This window comes from Gorilla gorilla, chromosome 7 (genome assembly GCF_029281585.2).
Source record: "Gorilla gorilla gorilla isolate KB3781 chromosome 7, NHGRI_mGorGor1-v2.1_pri, whole genome shotgun sequence".
In the NCBI taxonomy this organism is placed as follows: Eukaryota; Metazoa; Chordata; class Mammalia; order Primates; family Hominidae; genus Gorilla; species Gorilla gorilla.
This window is the reverse complement of record NC_073231.2, coordinates 114600018-114619994: the sequence shown is the minus strand read 5'-3', so window position 1 is coordinate 114619994 and position 19977 is coordinate 114600018. Positions and strand designations below refer to the sequence as shown.

The 19977-nt window shown below is 38.5% G+C and overlaps 1 protein-coding gene across 1 annotated transcript; it reads left to right on the top strand.

Moving 5' to 3' along the window:
- Positions 1-15615: 15615 nt before the first annotated feature.
- TMEM74 (transmembrane protein 74) lies at positions 15616-19710 on the top strand. The gene is made up of 2 exons (XM_004047434.4): positions 15616-15774; positions 18117-19710. The coding sequence occupies exon 2, from the start codon at positions 18156-18158 to the stop codon at positions 19068-19070; it is 915 nt and encodes a 304-aa protein (XP_004047482.3). The 5' UTR covers positions 15616-15774; positions 18117-18155; the 3' UTR covers positions 19071-19710.
- Positions 19711-19977: the final 267 nt, after the last annotated feature.

Here is a 19977-nt window from a genome sequence, read left to right as displayed (position 1 = left end):
AGAGAACAGTAAAATTTCACATTCAATTTATTTTTAAGAGTGGGAGAGAAGAAATTGAAGATCTGAGATACATAACTATAATACTCAAACATATCTGGATCATACATTTCCAAATATAAATGATTTTATAAAGGACATGTCTTGAAAATAGGATTCTTTTAAAAATAGTATTACCCACATTCATACAAACATCTTTTCAGATGTTTTCTTAGGCATTTTCATAGGCATTTATTTGAAATCAACATATATCTCACATCATCAAACCACTGGAGGTCAGCTTCTTTGTGGGTAGCTGATAGCAGAAAAACCCCTTGAGATAATCAGAAGTGCTAACCCACTCCAGTAATTGGATTCTCACAACTCAATTAAAAGAGAAACAGCAAGTACATCTGATCATGATATTTTAAATATTTATGAGAACAAAAGGCCTATAATAGTGTCTTTCACTATTAATTTATAGCTAGATGGAAGGAGAATTACTTTGGACTCTTTTTACTTTCATTATAATTTCTATGATAAAATGTGCCAACTATTTCCCCTTTGGTTTAGCTTGAGAATCAAACCAATGCTTGTATCTCTATTTATTTTAAGGTAGTTTCTTCTAATCTTGCCCCAAGAGAACTTGGCTGCTCACTGTTGTTGAGAGAGGACAGAGGAAGTAGAACTTTTCAGTTTATAGAAGACATCAGCACATTCTACTCAGGAGAATGCCAAGTATTTAAAGTGGTTCAGTCAAACAAGTAGGCTAAGTTTGGGAGATATTTAAGGGAACTTTAGGTGGGTAAATGAGCTGCAAGACATGTAATACATAGAAACAATTGCTTGTAGAAGAAAACACTGGGACTTCTGTGGTACTTTTTGGAAGACAGAAGAGGTAAGGGAAATGTTCCTTTTCCAAGCTAGCTTATACTACATTGGGAAAAAACTTGAAAGTGGATAAATTAATCATATATTCCTCTGTCTTTGAATTCCCAGCATCTAACATAGTGCCTGACCAGAGTATGTGCTGAATAAAATTTACTAAATGTGTGAAGCAATAAATGTGCAGACTGCAACATCATAAAAAAATCACCAACTATAACTAGGCAAAGTGTGGACAAATCAAGTTGCCTTGCATTTGAACTTTGCAATTTCATTTTTCTTGGTATTGCTCAGACAGTGTCTGAACATGATTATCATCCTAATCATAAATCTTGAAGAAATGCATGCAATATCCTCATGTGTTATGACTATGAGGAATATGTAAGATCTTAATAGATGCATAAAAATAGAAATGAGGACTATGCTGGGTTAAGAAAATTTGGTAATGAGTTACACAGTCTGCCCTCATAGTGAAGGGCAGATAGAGTAATACTTCAATGATCCACTTAATTATTTCTAAATTACTTTTGATAGAAGGATGTCATAGTTTAGTAGATATGACTTTGACATTGATTCTGCATGGTGACAGACTCTTCTATTACATATTTTATAGTTCATTATCGTGTTTTTTCCCAATAGTTAGCCTTCATTTCTATCGCTGCTTAAAGTTACTTTGTCTTGATTTTTAAAAGGAAGGGCTTTTTTCTTGCAGGTTAAGACATACGTTACTACATTCAACTTCTCGTAAGATCAAAGAAAGAAAGAATTTATACCATATAAAAGAGCTCTGGCTCTGGCTCACTGAACTAAACACTCCACATTGCTGTTTGATTCTCCTTTTAGCAAAGCATCCGTTCTAGTTAATTTTTGCAACAGCCATTGCCAGATAACCAAATTCCCTTTTCCAAGGAACACTGAAATTAAAACGTTAATAAGGACTTAGAGAATTAGCCTTAGCTTGCTTGTACATTTTATAAAATGAGAATGCTGTTTGGGGAACTGCCATGTTGATGATATTTGCCATGAACCTGTTCTTCAATTTTCCTGCAGTGTATTTTCCTTTTCTTAGTCTTTTATTCTAAAACTCACTATCCATTAAAAAATGACTGGATTGTCCTTTCTGGAACATTTTCTTCCTTTTGGTTAGAGGCTTTTCTTGGTCCTTGGTGTTTCTTTGTTTTTGTTTTAAACCAAAGGCATTTATTCCTAGCTTTTGTTTTAGCTATGATGATAGCAAAATGGGAGAACTATATGGAATGAAAGACTTTAGGTTTAAGTTCTTCATTTATCAATCGATTTATGTATACCTTCATTCTATAAATATCACCCAAACCCTGTGAATTGGGGTGTGCTTACTGCCTTTTGTTTTTTAATTTATGAATATTGCTTCTACTTTATTTATACTGGAGGGCTATGTTACAATAGGTTTCAGATTATATAGAGTCCTTAAACACTTATAATGAGAAAGGTACTATACTGAAACTGGTAAGTAGTGTAAATTAAATCTAGTACTACCTCAAAGAGTCTAGTGAGATAAAATGAAAGTACATCACACTTGGATGCTTTCATAGTTATCACAAAAGCCAACTCAAGCTGATGATTTGTTGACTCAAGTCACCAAGAAGCTCAAAATTTAGAAGAACTTCTGCACAGCTTAACCTTGACTATCACTCCATTTCTTTGTGATTCTTTAGACTCTTCTGTGTGTCAGCTTTGTTCTCAGGCCAACTTACCTTGTGGTTACAAGCAGAAACAGGGACTACGTGCTTCCTTTGCCCTCAACCGTGGTCAACATTTTGAACTTTATTTTGATTGGACTATTTCTGAGACCATTGTGGCTAAGGAAGTCCCATATTTGATTTGGCTTAGGACTTTTTCCTTCCTTTGTGGCATGGGGAAAATGATTAGACTTATTGATTAGTGCCTTTGAGCAGAGGATAGAGCCAATCTCCTCCAAACCACAAAGTTGCTAAATAAAAGAGGAAGACAGTTACCTCAAGGGAAATCCAAGTACTGCTACAAAAAAGAATGAAGGGAAATTGATTTTGGTAAGGCAACCAATGACTATGTGACTGAGTCTCCATAGATAGTGTTGGTTCTCCACTCATTCCCACTTAATGTTCAAACTCAGCACTTTAATAGGACAGTAGACCGATTGAAAAAAAAACAGCCTTAATTTTTTCACATCGCTGGCAGTATGATTCTGTAGGTCATCCCATCAAAAAGTAGAGGTTATACCCCCATCCTTTGAATCTGAGCTAGAATGGCAATTTGATTTAACATCATAAGAATGTGTTGAAAATGACTGTGTGCCAGTTTTAAACCTGTCCCCCAAGAAGCTTTGTGTCCCCCACTCACTCTCCTGGACTCCTGCTGCCATCCTGCTACCTAGCCTGATCTAGTTAGCTGGAGGATGAGGGGCCACAAGAAGAAAATACAAGTTGTCTCAGCGCAGGTCATTCTAGACCACTCAATGACCGAGTTTTTGACCACAGACAAACAGATAAGCCCAGTCAAGACCAGGAGTGTCTGAAAGGGAGGCGAAAGCAAGGGTTATATATACCCTATAGGACCGCTGCTTTATCATCATTCTGAAATCCAACAAACTCTTAAAAGCAAAAGGATTTCTATTAATTTATAGGAAACTCATTTCACAGCAAAACCAAATCTGAATTTATGTAAAGCTATTTGCACTCTTCACTTATCCTAACTTTTTGTGTGAATACACATATGTTTTGCTGAAAAAGATATTAATGTGTTTGGCCATAGGATGCTGCCCCAGATTCCACTGAGGATTTTACAAAATTCATTGTGTATGCAAAGTGTTAGCTTTCTAACTTACACACACACACACACACACACACACACACACACTCCCAAACCAAGCCAAAGCAAATACAAAAAAACAAACCGAAAACAACCTACCCAAATCTTGATATATATCTGACTCAAAAATTTGGAAACCTGAAAATCCATTTTGCACAGAAAAATTTTTAGCCATTTTTTTTTCTTTTTGCCTTTGTCCATCCTACTCACAAAACAGCTTCCCTAATCTTTTCACAGTGGTTTTTTTGTTTCTGTGTTTTGTTTTTGTTTGTTTGTTTTTCTTTTCCCTCCCTCCTCCTCCAAAGTCCCTCTCTTCTAGCCTGTCAGTGTCTAGTTTCAGCCTCCTTCCCACTCTGGGATTTGCCTTCCCCCACCTCTTTCCTTGTATAGTACTACTTAAACCTTTTTCAGCTCCCTAGTTTGCACTTTTAAATATCACCAGGCTCAGTAAATTGAAAGACACTCCTTTGCATTTGCCTCTTTAGAAGGGAAGTGAAGGTTAGAAATCAAGGATTAAATTATGACTAAAGTTCTCCATTTTTACATAGACAAATAAAGATAATAATATATTACTGGTTCTTTGATAGGAGTGTAATAATTAGACGAGGCCGAGGTATAAAGAAAATAGTGGGGAAGGATGGGGAGGGGGCCATCAAGGAAGAGGCTTATAAAGAAAACCATAGCCTAGTAGAGTGGACTCCTACGTATGTGCTACCTGGACTTACAAATAGCTAGGGGAGTAAAATTCAGAACTAGCTCGTCTAAGTAGAGGAGGAAGCTTGATAAAAGGGATATTTTGATACAGCTGGGAAAATTATTTCAAAATCCTATAGTTTATGAGAATGGAGTCTATGTTAGCAGATTAGGAAGAGGTAGGCATAGGCCAGTCATAAACTTTCTCTTAAAGAACAAGCTACTCTCAAAAATGTAGAGGACAGCTAATGGGGATGAAATCAGGAGGAATTTCTAAAACATGAAAAGTAGATGAGATGTGACTGAAGAAATATGAAGCCACTACAAGGAAGCTACCAAAACAGACAGAGGGGTAAATCCAACAGAAAATCTTTGCTATGAAAATGAGTATGATTTGGCAAAAGCCAACTATGAAAAGACATCTCATGGAAGAGAGAAAGAGAGACTAAACAGAGACCTTATGCCCAAGAAATAGTTAACAGAGTAATCAGAATGGATCCTGGTTTTACATTTGAAGATATGTAAAATTAATTTCCATGGAAAGTTAAGGGAGGACATCACATTATAAAATAAGAAATAGCACAGATGGTAATGAAAATGAAAAAAAGTAAATAGTGAAGAAGTTAAAAACAACATAATGGAAACAGCTGAAAAGCAAAAACTAAAAAATAATAATATAACACATATTGGATCATTTATTATGTGTCAGATACTGTTCTAAGTGATTTGCATATTTTATTTAATTCTTTTTCATACTAGTCAAATAAGCAGTAATATTATCATCCCTATTTTACAGATATGGAAATTGAACTACAGCTCCTTTATAAAACTTATTCAGAGCCACATGGCTAGTAAGTGGCAGACACTGGACTTGACCCAAGACAACTGACTCCAAGCACACTTACTAAACCACTGTTCTACAGACAGAAGATTCAACCTAGAAATCTCTTAAATGCAACACAAGTAGGTAAAATAATAACAATAAAAAAGGTATGAAGAAATGAAGAGGAATAGACATAGAAGTTCTAGCATCTAAGAGAAATTCTACCTGGAAAGCTTAACAATAACAAAAGGAAGCAATATTTAAATGCATGACTGGGCCAAGCATGGTGGCTCACACCAGTAATCCCAGCACTTTGGGAGACTCAGGTGGGAAGGTTGCTTGAGGCCTGGAGTGGGAGACCAACTTGGGTAACATAGTGAGACCTTGTCTTTGCAAAAGTAAGTAAATAAATGATAATTGAGAGTTTCTTAGCTTGGAAGAAAGATGTTTCTTCTTTAAAAGGGCCACTGAGTGCTAAACAAGACAAATTTAAGCAATGAAAATTAGATATAGGATTTTAACAAGGGGATTTCCATGATTATATTTTTTATCAAGATCAATCTATGGGTAATGTTATGTGTGAATTAGCAGTTTAAGATTACAGGCAAGGTACTAACTAGCAATAAATGCAACAGTCCAGACAAGAGATGATGTGAACCTACACTAAGGAAGCAAAAAGAAGGAAGAAGTAGCAACCAGAGTCAGAAAACCAATGCTGAGACTAATAATAATGGTGAAATACTAAAGTCAAATCACATACCATAAAGTCTAACAACATTAAAAAAAGAAACCCTAATGAAGTATAGCCATTACCTATGACACTTGTTAATGTCAGGCCTCCAATAACATAACACATAACACAATAATAGATAACATAATAGCATGGCAGAGTTGAACTATAAAAGTCCCTCAAAAATATGAATCAAAATATGAAATATTCTTACCTGACATGGCTATGAAAACTTATAGCAGTATATCTCAGGGTTTATTTTAAACAGCACCAGTTCTACAAGATGTTTAATGAAAAATAAAAGATCCATGATCTTGTAAGTTTGGGAAAACCTTAAAAACATCTCTTGCCCTTGGAGCTTAAAATCATATATTAGCAAATCAAAGGGTCTCAGAAGCCCTATAGTAATGAAACCTGCTGAATTTTTAAAGTGAGGAATCCTTTCTTCCAGAATTATTTAGTTATATATCTCATGAAACTAATATTTATATATAGATGATATATTTGGGGACATACTGCTCTTGAGACATATGTTTATGCATGTATAGGAATCTGACTTAATTATTCCTCTGATGTATGTTTGAAAGTATAAAATATAGATATAAGGTATTATGCTTTTCTAACATGTCTATTTTATAGAAAAGGGAAAGGTGCAGATGACAGTGGAAAAGTCAAGTAGAAAGATAGTTTAAGCACTGAATAATATTACTTAAAAAATTAGTAGTAATAATAATTACATGGAAAATCTAAACTAAAATATTTATCCCTTTTAATATTAAAGAAAGCAAAATACAGTAATTGCTTAAACCACTATCTATATAGGCAGATGAACGGATCACTCATTTCCACTTTCTGAGCTCCTTTTTGACCTCCTTTTTAAGGAGAAAATGCTGTTATACCAAGTAAGCCCAAAACTTCACTGCCACAATAGAAGTTGGTTTGATGCTCACATCTACCTCTTATATGGATCTGGTGGTTCTCCTCTATATTGTGATTCAGCAACTCTGGCTACTTCCATATTGTGGTTTCAAGGTCATTTTAGCATCATATAGAGATAGAAGATGGTATGAAGAGTACAAGGGCAGAAATATCAGACACATAACTACTTCGGCCTGAAAGTTAATGTACATCATTTCCATACATGTTGCATTGGCTAGAACTGGAAAGGTGGTTGAACAGAGATTCAAGGAGTGCATTCATAGTTAAGATTGTTGTGTCTTCTTGATATACTGATGCTTTTATACTTATTGTTTCATTCTATCCCTGGTAATATTCTTTGTCCTGAAGCTCGCTTTAATATAACCATTTCAGCTTCCTTCTGATTAATGTTTGCAGGATATATCTTTTCCTTATAACTTACCTGTGTCTTTACATTTAGATCTCACTGATATTACCTCTTGCTTGAATGATTATTATTAGCTATTTGATGACACTAGACAAGCTCATCTTCCATCTATTCCCCAGAAGGATCTTTTCAAAATTTGAATATGATATTATTCTCCTGCTTGAAAACCATCCTTAGCACTTTGCCATTTTCAGAATTAAGTCCACACACCTTATCCTTACTTGGAAGACCAAAGATGATCTGTCCTCTACTAACATTTCTACTATCGTTATTTGACATTCCTCATCTCACACTTCATACTGAAGACATAATAAACGTTTTTCAGTTCCAATAATTCACTTCTGAATTGTCAGAAGTTCATCTTCATCCTGCCTTATTCTTCTAATGTCCAGTTTCTTTCTATATTTGTATCACTTGGATATTACATCATGTAGGAGCCTACTTTGTCCCTTCCAATTCAGAATTCGGTTCTCTTCCTGTAGGTTCCCATTGTATTATCTATTTCCCTTGTTACAATACTTATGAAATGGTGTTATACTTACCTGTTAAACTGGCATGTTCCTCACCAGACCATAAGCTCCCTGAAAGTTAGGATGTATCCATTCAGTTCATTGTTGCACCTCCAGCACCCAGCATAGAACTTGTTGATAATTAATGGCTATTGAGTGAATGGCTGAATTATTTAAAATTGTTAATGACCTTAACACAGGCATTCAGTGCAGTGATGATCTCATAAACTGGGTTTTGTCTCTAGAAATGGATGTAATAAAAAGACAGGGAAAGAGTTTAAGACATTGAAACATTTCTTGAGATCATGGTAGAATGGTATCAGGAATGGTTCTGTTCCCTAAAAGGTCATGTGAAGAGGTGAGCAGCAAGCAGTCATTTAAATGAGTAAATGGAAGGGTACTCAGGAAATATAGAGCAGATATCAAAAATGCCAAGCCAAAAAGGGCTAAATTTAATAAAAACACATCAATCAAGAGTGAATGTGGAAGAAAAGCATTGGGCAAGAGCTGGGAAAGGAGATAGCAGAAGAGTTCACAGAAGGCTACCTGTTATTGATTTTGCCTCATGTGAAATACCTCTCTCTGGAGACTTACTGTTAAGCAACTGGTAGCAAACCCACATATCTGCAAAAGCTAAGTAGTAGGAGAACTGAGCCAGATATAAGTTAAGGGTGAGAACTATGAAAATCTGGATACTTTATGTCCCATCTACAGAGTGCAAAACCTACTAAGCTCTAGTTAATTGTTAACATACAAAAGTGACGTCCACGTTTCAGGATTTTTCATATAATTCAAGAGAAACCAGAAATCCAAATAGCTTTCTCAAATCTTCCAAATTTCCAAATTTGATAAATACCTAAATAAATTGCAACAACTCAATGCACCAATAAAACCATGTATTTAGATCAGATTCAACCCATAGCTGTCAACTTGTGTTTTTTACTTAATTAAATTAACATGGACCCTAACAGCAATAGTAGATTAAAAAGAAAATGAAGGTACAAGATTAGGGCCAGTGAATGCAGTCCTTTTTCTAGTAAGTTTAATTATAAAGGAAATCTGTGGCCTAAAGACAACAGGGCCTTTATGCAACCAACAGACCCAAATCCTTCCACCAATGTCCAATATTCTCCCCATATTGTGCTTTCTAAAGGTGTCATAAAGTTTATATACAAAATATTAGACATGAAATGTTTCCATATTTCTTATTTTGAGATATCAGTGCCCAGATTACTTTAAATCCTAATGTTGTAAGCATTTCGGGAGAATCTGAATAGCATACCTTTGTACACTCCTCACCCTGCCATGCATAGCAAGATGCCAGGTGAAGGTAAGTCAGAGAAAACTATCTTCAGGTTCTTCTTAAGGTAAAACAGAACGCTTAGATTTTGATATAAACCCTTAATGCAGAGATTGCAAATTAGGTGTTTGGAACCTGAATCCACTCCAACAGCTGAACCCAATCCAACAGCTTTTTATCATGAACAACTGCATATAGAAAAGTACATGAAATAAAGAGGGTCACCTCTGATAATTTAGCTCAAAGAGAACACCCTTGTAAACACATCCGGGTCAAGAAATAAAACAGTGCCAGGTCTCAGAAGCCTCCCCTTTAGTCTTCTCAGAATCACTACTCTTTTCTTCCCTTACAAAGGCAACCTACCTCTTGACATTTATGGTAACTGCATTCTTGCTTTTCTTTATTGTTTTGCTAACATCTCCAAATACTTTGGTATAGTTTGCCTCTTAACTAACTAAATGTCAATGAAATTATGCAATAGAACTGCACATTGTGTATTTTTTAGTGGCTAGCTTCTTTTCTTCAGCTTTATTGTTGTGTTTTTAATATTCATATTTATTAATTTTATCCTGAAGGTACACATGGTGTTGGATCAGAAACAGATGATTTACTTAAGAGCAAGTAATGACCATGCGGTCCTCTGGATCCCAATTCTTACCCTTGGCACAACACAATGAAAGCCAGGTCAGATGTCCTAGGCGTACAAACTTTGAAGTCTGTATCACAGATGAGAAACAAGAGAAAAAAATAATTTAGTGTGTTTACATACAAAAGCAAGAGAAAACTATCTTTTCCACCCCTCCCCAAAAGATAGAAAAAAAAATCTTTGCTCCTTGGATGCAATAATTTTGGGTTCTCTAAATGTTTCAAATATAAATACATTTCTTCAAAGCCAAATGCACCCATGTGTCTCCAGTTTTTTTGACCTAGAAATGTCTCTAAGATCCTGGGCCTCATTCCCCATTTAATATCTACCTCCAGAGTTAGATAAATCTCTTTCCAGTTCCCTCATTAACTTTGTGTATGTTAACTAACTTTCAATGCTTGCTCTCAGCCTAGGTTTCAGGATCCCAAGTTTCAGCCAAATTTGCTCAGAAAGCCCCATAAACACAAAAATATTTTCTCTATACCCTTCATTTGTGAGATCCATCCATTTTGTTGCATGCAACTGCAGTTCCTTCATTACATATTACTCCAATGTATAAGTATTCTACAATTTATTTCTCCATCCTGTTGTTGGTGGACATTTTCTTGCACGTCTTGGTGCCCGTGTGTGCATTTCTGTTGAGTGTGTATCTAGGAGTTGAACTGCTGCATCATAGTTAACTTTTGTGGATAATGCAAACATGTTCCAAAGTGGTTATACCAATTTACATTCCCACCACCAGTATATAAGGTTCTAGTAACTCTATGCCTTACCAAAAGCTGGCATTGCCAATTATTTTGCCACTTTATCCATTCTAGTGCATGTGATGTGCTATTTCACTGTGGTTTTAAATTACATTTCTCTTACGACTGATTATTCTGTGTCTCTTTCTATATACATATTGGCCTTCTGGATACCCGTTGAGCATTTTTTATTCAAGATACAGAACTTTTCCATCATTGCAAAAAGCTCCCTCATGGTATCCCTTTATAGCCACACCCACCCTCTCACCTCCCACCACCTCTAACCCCTGACAACCACTAATCTGCTCTCCATCTCTATAATTTTGGCATTTTGACAATGTTATATTTACAGGGAATCATACAATATGTGACATTTATAGATTGGCTTTTTTCATGGTTATTTTTTATTGTATCAGTGTATTTGTAAAATTGTTGGTAAAATTGGTTTGAGTTGATGCTGTATTTTTTCAGAGACTGAGTCTACTTTCTTCAGCCAGGTACCTGGGATCTTAGCACTCTGAAGTCACCTTGGTTAAATATTAGAAATTGAGATTTTCACAAACTGAGATGCATGCCCTGTGAGGGCCTGTATAACACACTGCTGAGATGCATCCTTCCAGGATTCCAACCCAAGGTTCAGGGAATGGAGCAGATTCACTATGGCTTCCTCCCTTGGTGAGCTCAGAATCCTAATCCCCACTCTTCTTAGCCTTTTGCCGCTAAACTGTCCTCTCTGGATCATGTTACATCCCCAACTAAAAAGAAGTTCCAAGCTCCTGACTTGTCTTTCTGAGATTTTCTCCTTCTCTGCATCCTAATCCAGTAATTTTTCTCTATCTTGTTAACTTTTTATGCCTTCAATCAAGTGACTTTTATGTATTTTGTTAAGATTTTCTACTTATCCTCAGCAGTGGCTAGGTCTAAATTACCTAGTCTATTACTACTGGAAACAAATGTTCCCAATAATTTTTTTTCTCTGACCCATTAAGGGTTTAAAATACATTGAATTTTGAATAACAAATTGTGATATCTGACTTTCATTAATGTCTAAATTCACTTAAGACAAAACTCAGGTAGAACAGTTAGGGGATACTGCCCCTTTTGGGAAAGGCACTTGCTCTTAACTTGGGTAATCTTCCCCATCCCTATTGTCTGTATTCAGCCACTTTATTTAAGTAACATGCCTACTTGGCCACTGTAAGCATTCTTATTAAATGGAAACCTTTCTAATTTAATACTTTTTTTGTTCCTAGAATCTTGTTCATTAACAAGATCTTCATTCTCTAAATTATGGTCACCTTCATTCTTAGCACCAGTATGGGGTATAGGACCATATTCCTCATGCTATCCCTATTCAATGACTGATCCTCCCTCCAGCCTATTCCAAAAATGTCTTTCTTACCTCTCTAGGACCCAGCCTCTCATAATAATAACTCTAAGTCCACTAATCAGCCCTTATTATTATTACTGAAGAAAAAGAAACTGGAACACATCCTCAGTAATTATTACAAGAGGCTGGTTGTTAAAAGTCCCAGCACTACCCTTGATTTACATGGTAAATTTACTTCTCAGAATTTTTCTTATTTTTCAGCTAGTTAACTTAGTGTAGTAACGATTGCTCCTCTCACATGAAACAGAGTATAAGTAAACAGGAAAATGTGAGACATTAAAATTAGCGTAAGACCAAAATCATTATGTAGATTTCTAGATAACATTTTACAACTGTGAATTGTTTTATCAGCATATATTGAGGAACTACTGTTGCCTATGTGTCGCACTATTTCATGCCCACATATAGCTTCAAAGAAATAGAAAGAATATGTTGGTTCTCAAGGAGCTTAAATTTTATCTGGAGAGATCACATAGAAAGCACTATAAAATATACATGAAATACTTTTCTATATCTAAAATAACAGCATAAAAGAAAGCATATTATGCTACTAGAAAGCCAGTTAGAAAGGTAACAATAAGTTGAGGATGTTGAACAAGAAAGGCTTTTGAAAAAGGTTCTTGGGTCAATTTTCAGGAAAGTTTTAGACATAGACTTATGAGAGAGGGGGAAAGTATTCCAGCAAGTGGCAATTTTTGCAGAGCTTTTATTTTCAAGTGCTCAATTGGTTCATCTCTATTTTTTGTCAGCAGACTTTTAAAGGGGATTTTGCGGTGTTGGTTGGAATTGATAAATTTTTAATGCTCAAGAATATGTAGACAGTCAAGTATTATTATAGGTAATCATCTCTAGTCTTCAGTTCAGTCTTGACATCTTCCCTCTCAACAGAAATACTGCACTTTCTGCAGGAGGTAAGGTGTTCAGCATGTAGATGCTGACCTTAAGGAGTTTATGATTGATTACCTTAGAGATTTAGGCACCTAAGTGAGAAGTTAAACCACATGCAGTGGCTACCTAGCCATTCAAGAAATGTCGTAAAGCAGTGGATGATAAATATCAAAAACACCAGTACTGACAAGTCCCAGCAAAGTTCACAGGAGGTGTAATCCTTGGAAGAAAAAGGCTTCATGGAAAAAAAAAAAAAGTAACTTAAAATCAGTTCAGCATGGGAATCACAGAGGTCCTCTAATCCAACTAGATGAATCCCTTCTATGAAATCACTAATAAATGGCTCTCCTTTTTTTTTAATCCTCACCAGTACCAGAGAATTTGCTTTCATGAGACATCAATTTAAAAGTTTTAGAAATAATGTCCTTCCTTATCCAAAGTCTCAAATCAGCCTCCTTCTTAAATTTAATAGTGCTATCCAGAGCTTCTCAGATCGGTGCTTTGGCATCCTCCAGTATGCCAGTGTGTCACAGGTGTGCTGACTTATTTATTTCCTTAGCCCTCCAAGCTGTCCTGCAGAGACTGAAGTACCCACAGCCCCAGAACTATGGCCATGAGAAACCTGTGTTTATTACATTGCCATAAATAGTATCACCTCTTATGTGTACTCTGCTGTAAAAAAGATTGTGAAGCATTGCTCAGTATAATGTGTTGGCAAAGAGATCAAGTCTCTGGAATCACACAGACCCAAGTTAGAACCTTAGCTCTGCCAGATATTAGTTTTCAGGCCTTGGAAAAAAACTACATCTTTTCAAGCCTCAATTTCTACATTGCAAAATGGGTGCAATAATACTCTCCCTTGTGAAGTTGGTGTAAAAATTAAAGATGATAACATAATAGCACTAAAAAAATAGTATTATTGTTATTTGTTCTGCTTTTACCCTTTTAAATATGCTATAGAATTCTTCTTCTATTTTTAGAAACTTCAGAATATTTAAAGCTAGTTTATTGTTTCCTCTCAGTATTCTCCTATGGCTAAATAGCCTAAGTTCCTAAGTTTTTCCTCATCAACATAAATTCAAGTTCCTTCTACATCTTAGTTTCTCTCTTTATTTCTTTTTGCATATGTAGTACCAAGAACTGGATGCATCCCTGTAGATTTGGCTTGATAAACTAGTCCTTGAAGTGTGGATGGAATAGGGCAGTGGAGGGAAGATATTCATGCTGGAGAACCGTGTAGTAAGCAAAGGAGAAGTCATAATACATCTGTCATGTTTATCAACAAATGGGCCTCACTGGCTACAAATATAATCACATGGGGGAAAAAGAATTTTAAAGAGGGAGCATTGTGAACTCCTGTAATCATGTGACTATAGATTCTATCCAATGTAAAGAAATACCAACATAATTGTCATTAAAGGAGATCGATCTCTCTTTTGAAAGCAAGCAACCACAGTATTTATGTGAGCTACAAGCAAAATGTCATAATACATACTATAATCCCTAATCCCTTTTTTCTTTTTTTCTTTTTTTTTTTTTTTGAGACGGAGTCTTGCTCTGTTGCCAGGCTGGAGTGGTGCAGTGGCACGATCTCTGCTCACTGCAACCTCCGCCTCCGGGTTCAAGCGATTCCCCTGCCTCAGCCTCCTGAGTAGCTGGGAGTACAGGCACGCGCCACCACGCCCGGCTAATTTTTTCTATTTTAGTAGAGACGGGGTTTCACCATGTTGGTCAGGATGGTCTCGATTTTCTGACCTCGTGATCTGCCTGCCTCGGCCTCCCAAATTGCTGGCATTACTGGCGTGAGCCATCGTGCCCAGCCCATCCATACTATAATCCTTTTTTGCTCCCCTAGAATTGTCCCAACAGCATGCTGGAAAACTGGAGATTATCTACAAGCTACACATACCCTAGGCTTTCAGTGGCTGTTGGCTATTGCAGTCCACTCTGGTTGAAAGAGGTTGGTGACAGTTACCTTGTCCTATCCTAAGAGTCACAACTCAGAAGATTCAACCTTCAGATTTCCTTTATTCCTGACCCCTTTTATTCTGGCCTTCTGGTCTTTCTTCCATTCATTCCATATAGTATAATGCTTAGAATCTGTTGGTGTTCATCCCCCCCACCTCTGCTAAGTAGTTGTGTGACATTGGGCAAATTATTCTACTTTGTAACTCAGTTTCGTCTTCTGTTAAAATGAGGATTTTTTTTTTTTTACAGTACTTTAACAATAAATTGTGACCATTAAATGAGATAATGTATCTATAGTGCTTAGAAGAGAGCCTGGCAATAATAAGCGCTATTTATGTTCACTGTTATTTTGAGTCATTATTATTCATACATTCAACGAATACCACTGTGCTAAGTACAGGGGATGTGTTGGTACATGGGACAATCTCTTACCCCTTATGGTCATATTTCTTCTGATTTTGTGAGACACGCAATGACTTTCGAATCTGACTCCTGGATGCAATTTCAGAAGCTGCTGTTGGTAACTGTGGATGAGGCACTTGCCCTCTCTGAGCCTGTTTCCACATCTGTAAAACGAGGATTAATAAAATCTACTTGGAAGATTTGTTTTGACTATTAAAAAGACAAAATATGCAAATTATCTGGCACATCTGAAGTCGAATATACTTTCCTTTTCACAGTCTTGTGGCCACACCTGAGGCTAGGGAACTCCACTCTAGGCTTAGAAAACAGTGCTGTCTTCTTAAGTGCTGGGGAGGAGTAAGAGGGTATGGCGGGAACTTATCTGCAGGAAGGGTAAAACCCAGAAGGCGTGGGAGGAGACAGAGACAGGAGGGATGCAGGGACCGCCCCTGGCCTACAACTCCCGGGATGCTCCGGGAGCGCCCCGCCCCGCCCCACCCCGCCCGCCGTGGCGGGCGCTGCCCACCCGGCGGAGCCGAGCGGCGTGCAGAGGCTACAAGTGCCGTAGCTGGTGATTGGGGGACTTTCTCCGGGAACCGTGCCGGGAGAGCGCGCGGTGCTGGAGCCGCACCGGGTGGCCGAAGCAGAAGGTGAGTGGCGGGGAGTGGGATGGGGTGGAGGCTTTGAATGCGAGGGTGAGAGCCCTGGAGCCTAGCAGAGCTGGAGCGCATATCCCCACTCCCTGTCCTTCGTCTCCGAGTACTAGGCGGACACATCCGTACCTCGAATGCCTCAGTGGGTGCAGAGTTCACCAGAAATGGATAGCCGGATCCCTCAGCGCCTGCTGGGGGCACCGCTGCCAGGTGCTTGGGGCTCGCTCTCCTGGCTCTGCTCGCACAGGGCGCATCCAGAGGTCGCCTCCCCGAGATCAGCCTTGCCTGTGTCAGTTTAAAGCAAATATTAATGCTTTTAATTGATGACAGATGGACGAGGGAAAGTGCGTGTCCCCTCGCTTTAAGGTGCAATGTCGTTAACTGGGCTTTTAAGCAGATCAGAGGAAAAAGAGGGAGAGGACGGAAGAAAAGAGTCTTTAGCTGGTCCCCTGAGATTATCCATTCTCCACTGAGAATGGAAGCCCCGGATTAGGGAGCTGCAAAGGAAATCGACTGTTCTGCTAGCATACCTCCGGTAGAACAAGGGAACAAGCGGGAGTAGCTTTTCTTTAAAGAGAGGTAGAGGCGGCCGTAGGGAATTAAGTGGGGATTTCTCTCTTCTTTTGTTATAAACTGAAAGTCTCAAAGAACCCTGCTGATTTTATCCAAGGTAGGCTAGTGTGGTGAGTTAATGGTACCAAAGGTTAATCAGAGCCCCGAATGCGTGAGAAAACTGGAAGAAGAGTTATCGGTAATTGATGAAGCCTGTTACCATCACTTCATTCATTGAGGGATCCTTTAGTGGGGGTTTGTTCTAGTTTAGTAGTGATTCTTTTGCCCTGTTGTTTTTTGCTGTTTTCACTGTAGAGAAACTCCGGTAACAGGAGAAAAACGTTTTCTGTTTTGCTTTGTTTTTTTGTTTTGTTTTAAACAAACTCTTATGTGTAGCAGAAAACGTGTCAATTCCCTCTCCCATATTTTGAGTTGCCAGGTTGACCTTAGGTGACCCTTGCTTGTGTTTCTGTTACCAGCTTTGGAGCTGTGGATTTTGAATTATAAGAAGCCTCAAGCCGTTGGGTTAAATCAATTATCACCCTGGATTTGGAAGCAAAATAAAAGGAGCCTTTGGTTAAAATCTTTAATGATAGTGGAAAGTGAATTTTTATTCCTTAGAAACATGGCAGAGGCAGAGAAAAGCAGATGGTTTTCTACTCAAACCAAAGTTCTCTCCCAGAAATGCCCCTTGCTGCAGTCGGGGGTGAGGAGTGACATGTTTATAAAATTACAGAGGTAACCTTGGAAATAGCTTCTCACCTATTTGCCTCCACAGAACTCTTACTCTGTGGGTTTATAGTTTGTCTTTTATTATCAGTTCACTTCTAGATTGGGTTTGTAAAACTATCCAGATGGTCAATTTCTTGTGCATTGTGTGATAGCAAAGCATGCAGAGAGGGAGGAACACAGACCCAGGGAACGCGAGTAGCAGATCCTGCAGCTGGAGCAGGCAGGTGTGTGTGTGGAGGAGTGGGTTGGCCCATTGTATTTTGCAGGGATTGCAGTAAGGTCTTTTGCCTGTACGCTTTGGGGTCCAGAACATGCTTCCCCCATGGAACAGTGAGGGAATAGGGCTGAGTGGAAGCACAGTGAATAAGCAGCATATGGTCTTGTAAATACAGGGCTGTGTCACTAGGGTCACTGGATGTATGAGGTGTAAGGTTAGCAGAGGTGGCAGATTAAGCTGGCCTTTTTCATCTACTTCAGAGCTATGGAATCAAAATGCTGAGTTCCTGCCCAGCTGATAGGGGTGTATAGTCATTCACTGATGGTGATGCTCCAAAGCTAATCTGTATTAGAATTTGCTCTGAACTAGGGAGAGTGTAAACACTTACAGTCTTACTGAATTAACAAGTCTATGCTTCCCGAAGTCCTCCAGAAAATCGGCAGCTCTGCTAAAAAGGGCTCTTGCCTTTCTCATTTGTCTTTTTACAGGAAACTTGCCTTCTCGTTTGAGGGATCCTTTTGCAGGAATGCGCGAGTCCTTGGATAAATTTGGCTTGGTGACGGCAGTATTCTTTCTCAATAGACACTGCCACTTCCTCCACGCGCCTTTCTACCCTGACTTAAGTTTCTCAGTGTTAATCACTATGACAAGTGAGAGCATTTGTCCTTTCCGCACTTTCCTGCCACTAGGTATCCCCTCCCTTCTTTTGCCTGTTTGAGGTGGAAAAGGGGCTAAACAGGTGCAGCTGTGAAGGAAATGGGGACCCCAGGAGCAACACTCCTGGAAGTACAACCTTAGCTTCTGTTGGGTTCTTATCTAACTCTGTTGCTATTGGCAGACTTTCCGGAAGCTGCTGGGGGATGTCTGACTAGCTCTCATGGAGCTCCACTACCTTGCTAAGAAGAGCAACCAGGCAGACCTCTGTGATGCCAGGGACTGGAGTTCAAGAAGGCTGCCTGGTGACCAGGCAGATACAGCAGCCACAAGAGCTGCTCTCTGCTGTCAGAAACAGTGTGCATCCACCCCAAGAGCAACCGAGATGGAAGGGTCTAAACTTAGTTCTTCTCCAGCATCCCCCTCCTCTCTGCAAAACAGTACTCTTCAGCCAGATGCCTTTCCACCAGGACTTCTCCACTCAGGGAACAATCAAATAACAGCGGAACGGAAAGTCTGTAACTGCTGCAGCCAGGAATTAGAAACTTCTTTTACGTATGTGGACAAAAACATCAACTTGGAGCAGCGGAACCGGAGCTCGCCATCAGCAAAAGGGCATAATCACCCTGGGGAGCTTGGCTGGGAAAATCCAAATGAGTGGTCCCAAGAGGCTGCCATATCTTTGATATCTGAAGAGGAGGATGATACAAGTTCAGAAGCCACGTCTTCAGGGAAGTCTATAGACTATGGTTTCATCAGCGCCATCTTGTTCTTGGTCACTGGGATCCTGCTGGTGATCATCTCTTACATCGTCCCACGGGAAGTGACTGTGGACCCCAACACTGTGGCAGCCCGGGAGATGGAGCGCCTGGAGAAGGAGAGTGCGAGGCTGGGGGCTCACCTGGACCGCTGTGTGATTGCGGGGCTCTGCCTCCTCACGCTGGGGGGCGTCATCCTCTCCTGCTTGTTAATGATGTCCATGTGGAAGGGGGAGCTCTATCGTCGAAACAGATTTGCCTCTTCCAAAGAGTCTGCAAAACTCTATGGTTCTTTCAACTTCAGGATGAAAACCAGCACGAATGAAAACACTCTGGAACTGTCCTTGGTAGAGGAAGATGCGCTTGCTGTACAGAGTTAATTCTGGTTGTGAATATCTTGAGAGTCTGCCTTGGCATTTTATAATATGAAAAAAGTTAATTTATAAAAATTCACAGTGCAATTTATTTGCCTGGCAAGAAAAGTTTATTTCACAAACCAACAGCCAGTAAGTGTTTTTGTTCTCCATGTGTCTTCTATTTAGAAGAAAAGCCATGTAAGATGTATAAGAAACCACAACCAGCCACACCTATCCTTCTGAAGAGCTGAAGGCTAATTAATCTGTAATGGCCAAGAACTTCTACTTCAATAGAAAAATATTTCTAATGACCCAGTCTACAAATTATTTCTTTTACACAAATATATGATGTTATTCTTTGGACACTAGGTGGTCCTACACACAGTAGGATCAATTGCTAATCTACTTTGTGAAAAAGAACTAAGCACTAATCAATAATAAGGCTTACATCTAATTCTCAAAGGTGCTTATCCATTTTCTTGCTAAATTATCCTTCTTGTAATTTGGCTAAACACTAAAATATGGAATTTTTAGTTTGAATATTTTGAAATTTGAGGATGGCTTTTCTTATTGTAAAAAATGTTATGTTTGAAATTATTCCTGTATTCAAAAATGGTAATTAAGTCATTAAGATAAACTTTCTAATAAAAGAAAATTATGTAAATCATTGTAAGACCAATGTGAATTTAAACCACAGTGTTGGTGCCAGATATTAGCCAGGGTCACAGGCTGTTTTTTAAAATGAAGTCAAATTAGTTACTGATATAAGTTTTATATTTTGTGATTCTGCCATCATACTGGTTATCTGTGCCTTGAAGTCTGCTGGTTCTCACACCAGCAGCAAGAGGCAAGGCATGAGACATTTTAAATATATTTCCAGACATCTAAACATGTAGACAGGCCTGAGTCATGATTGACTCTGGTATGCTTC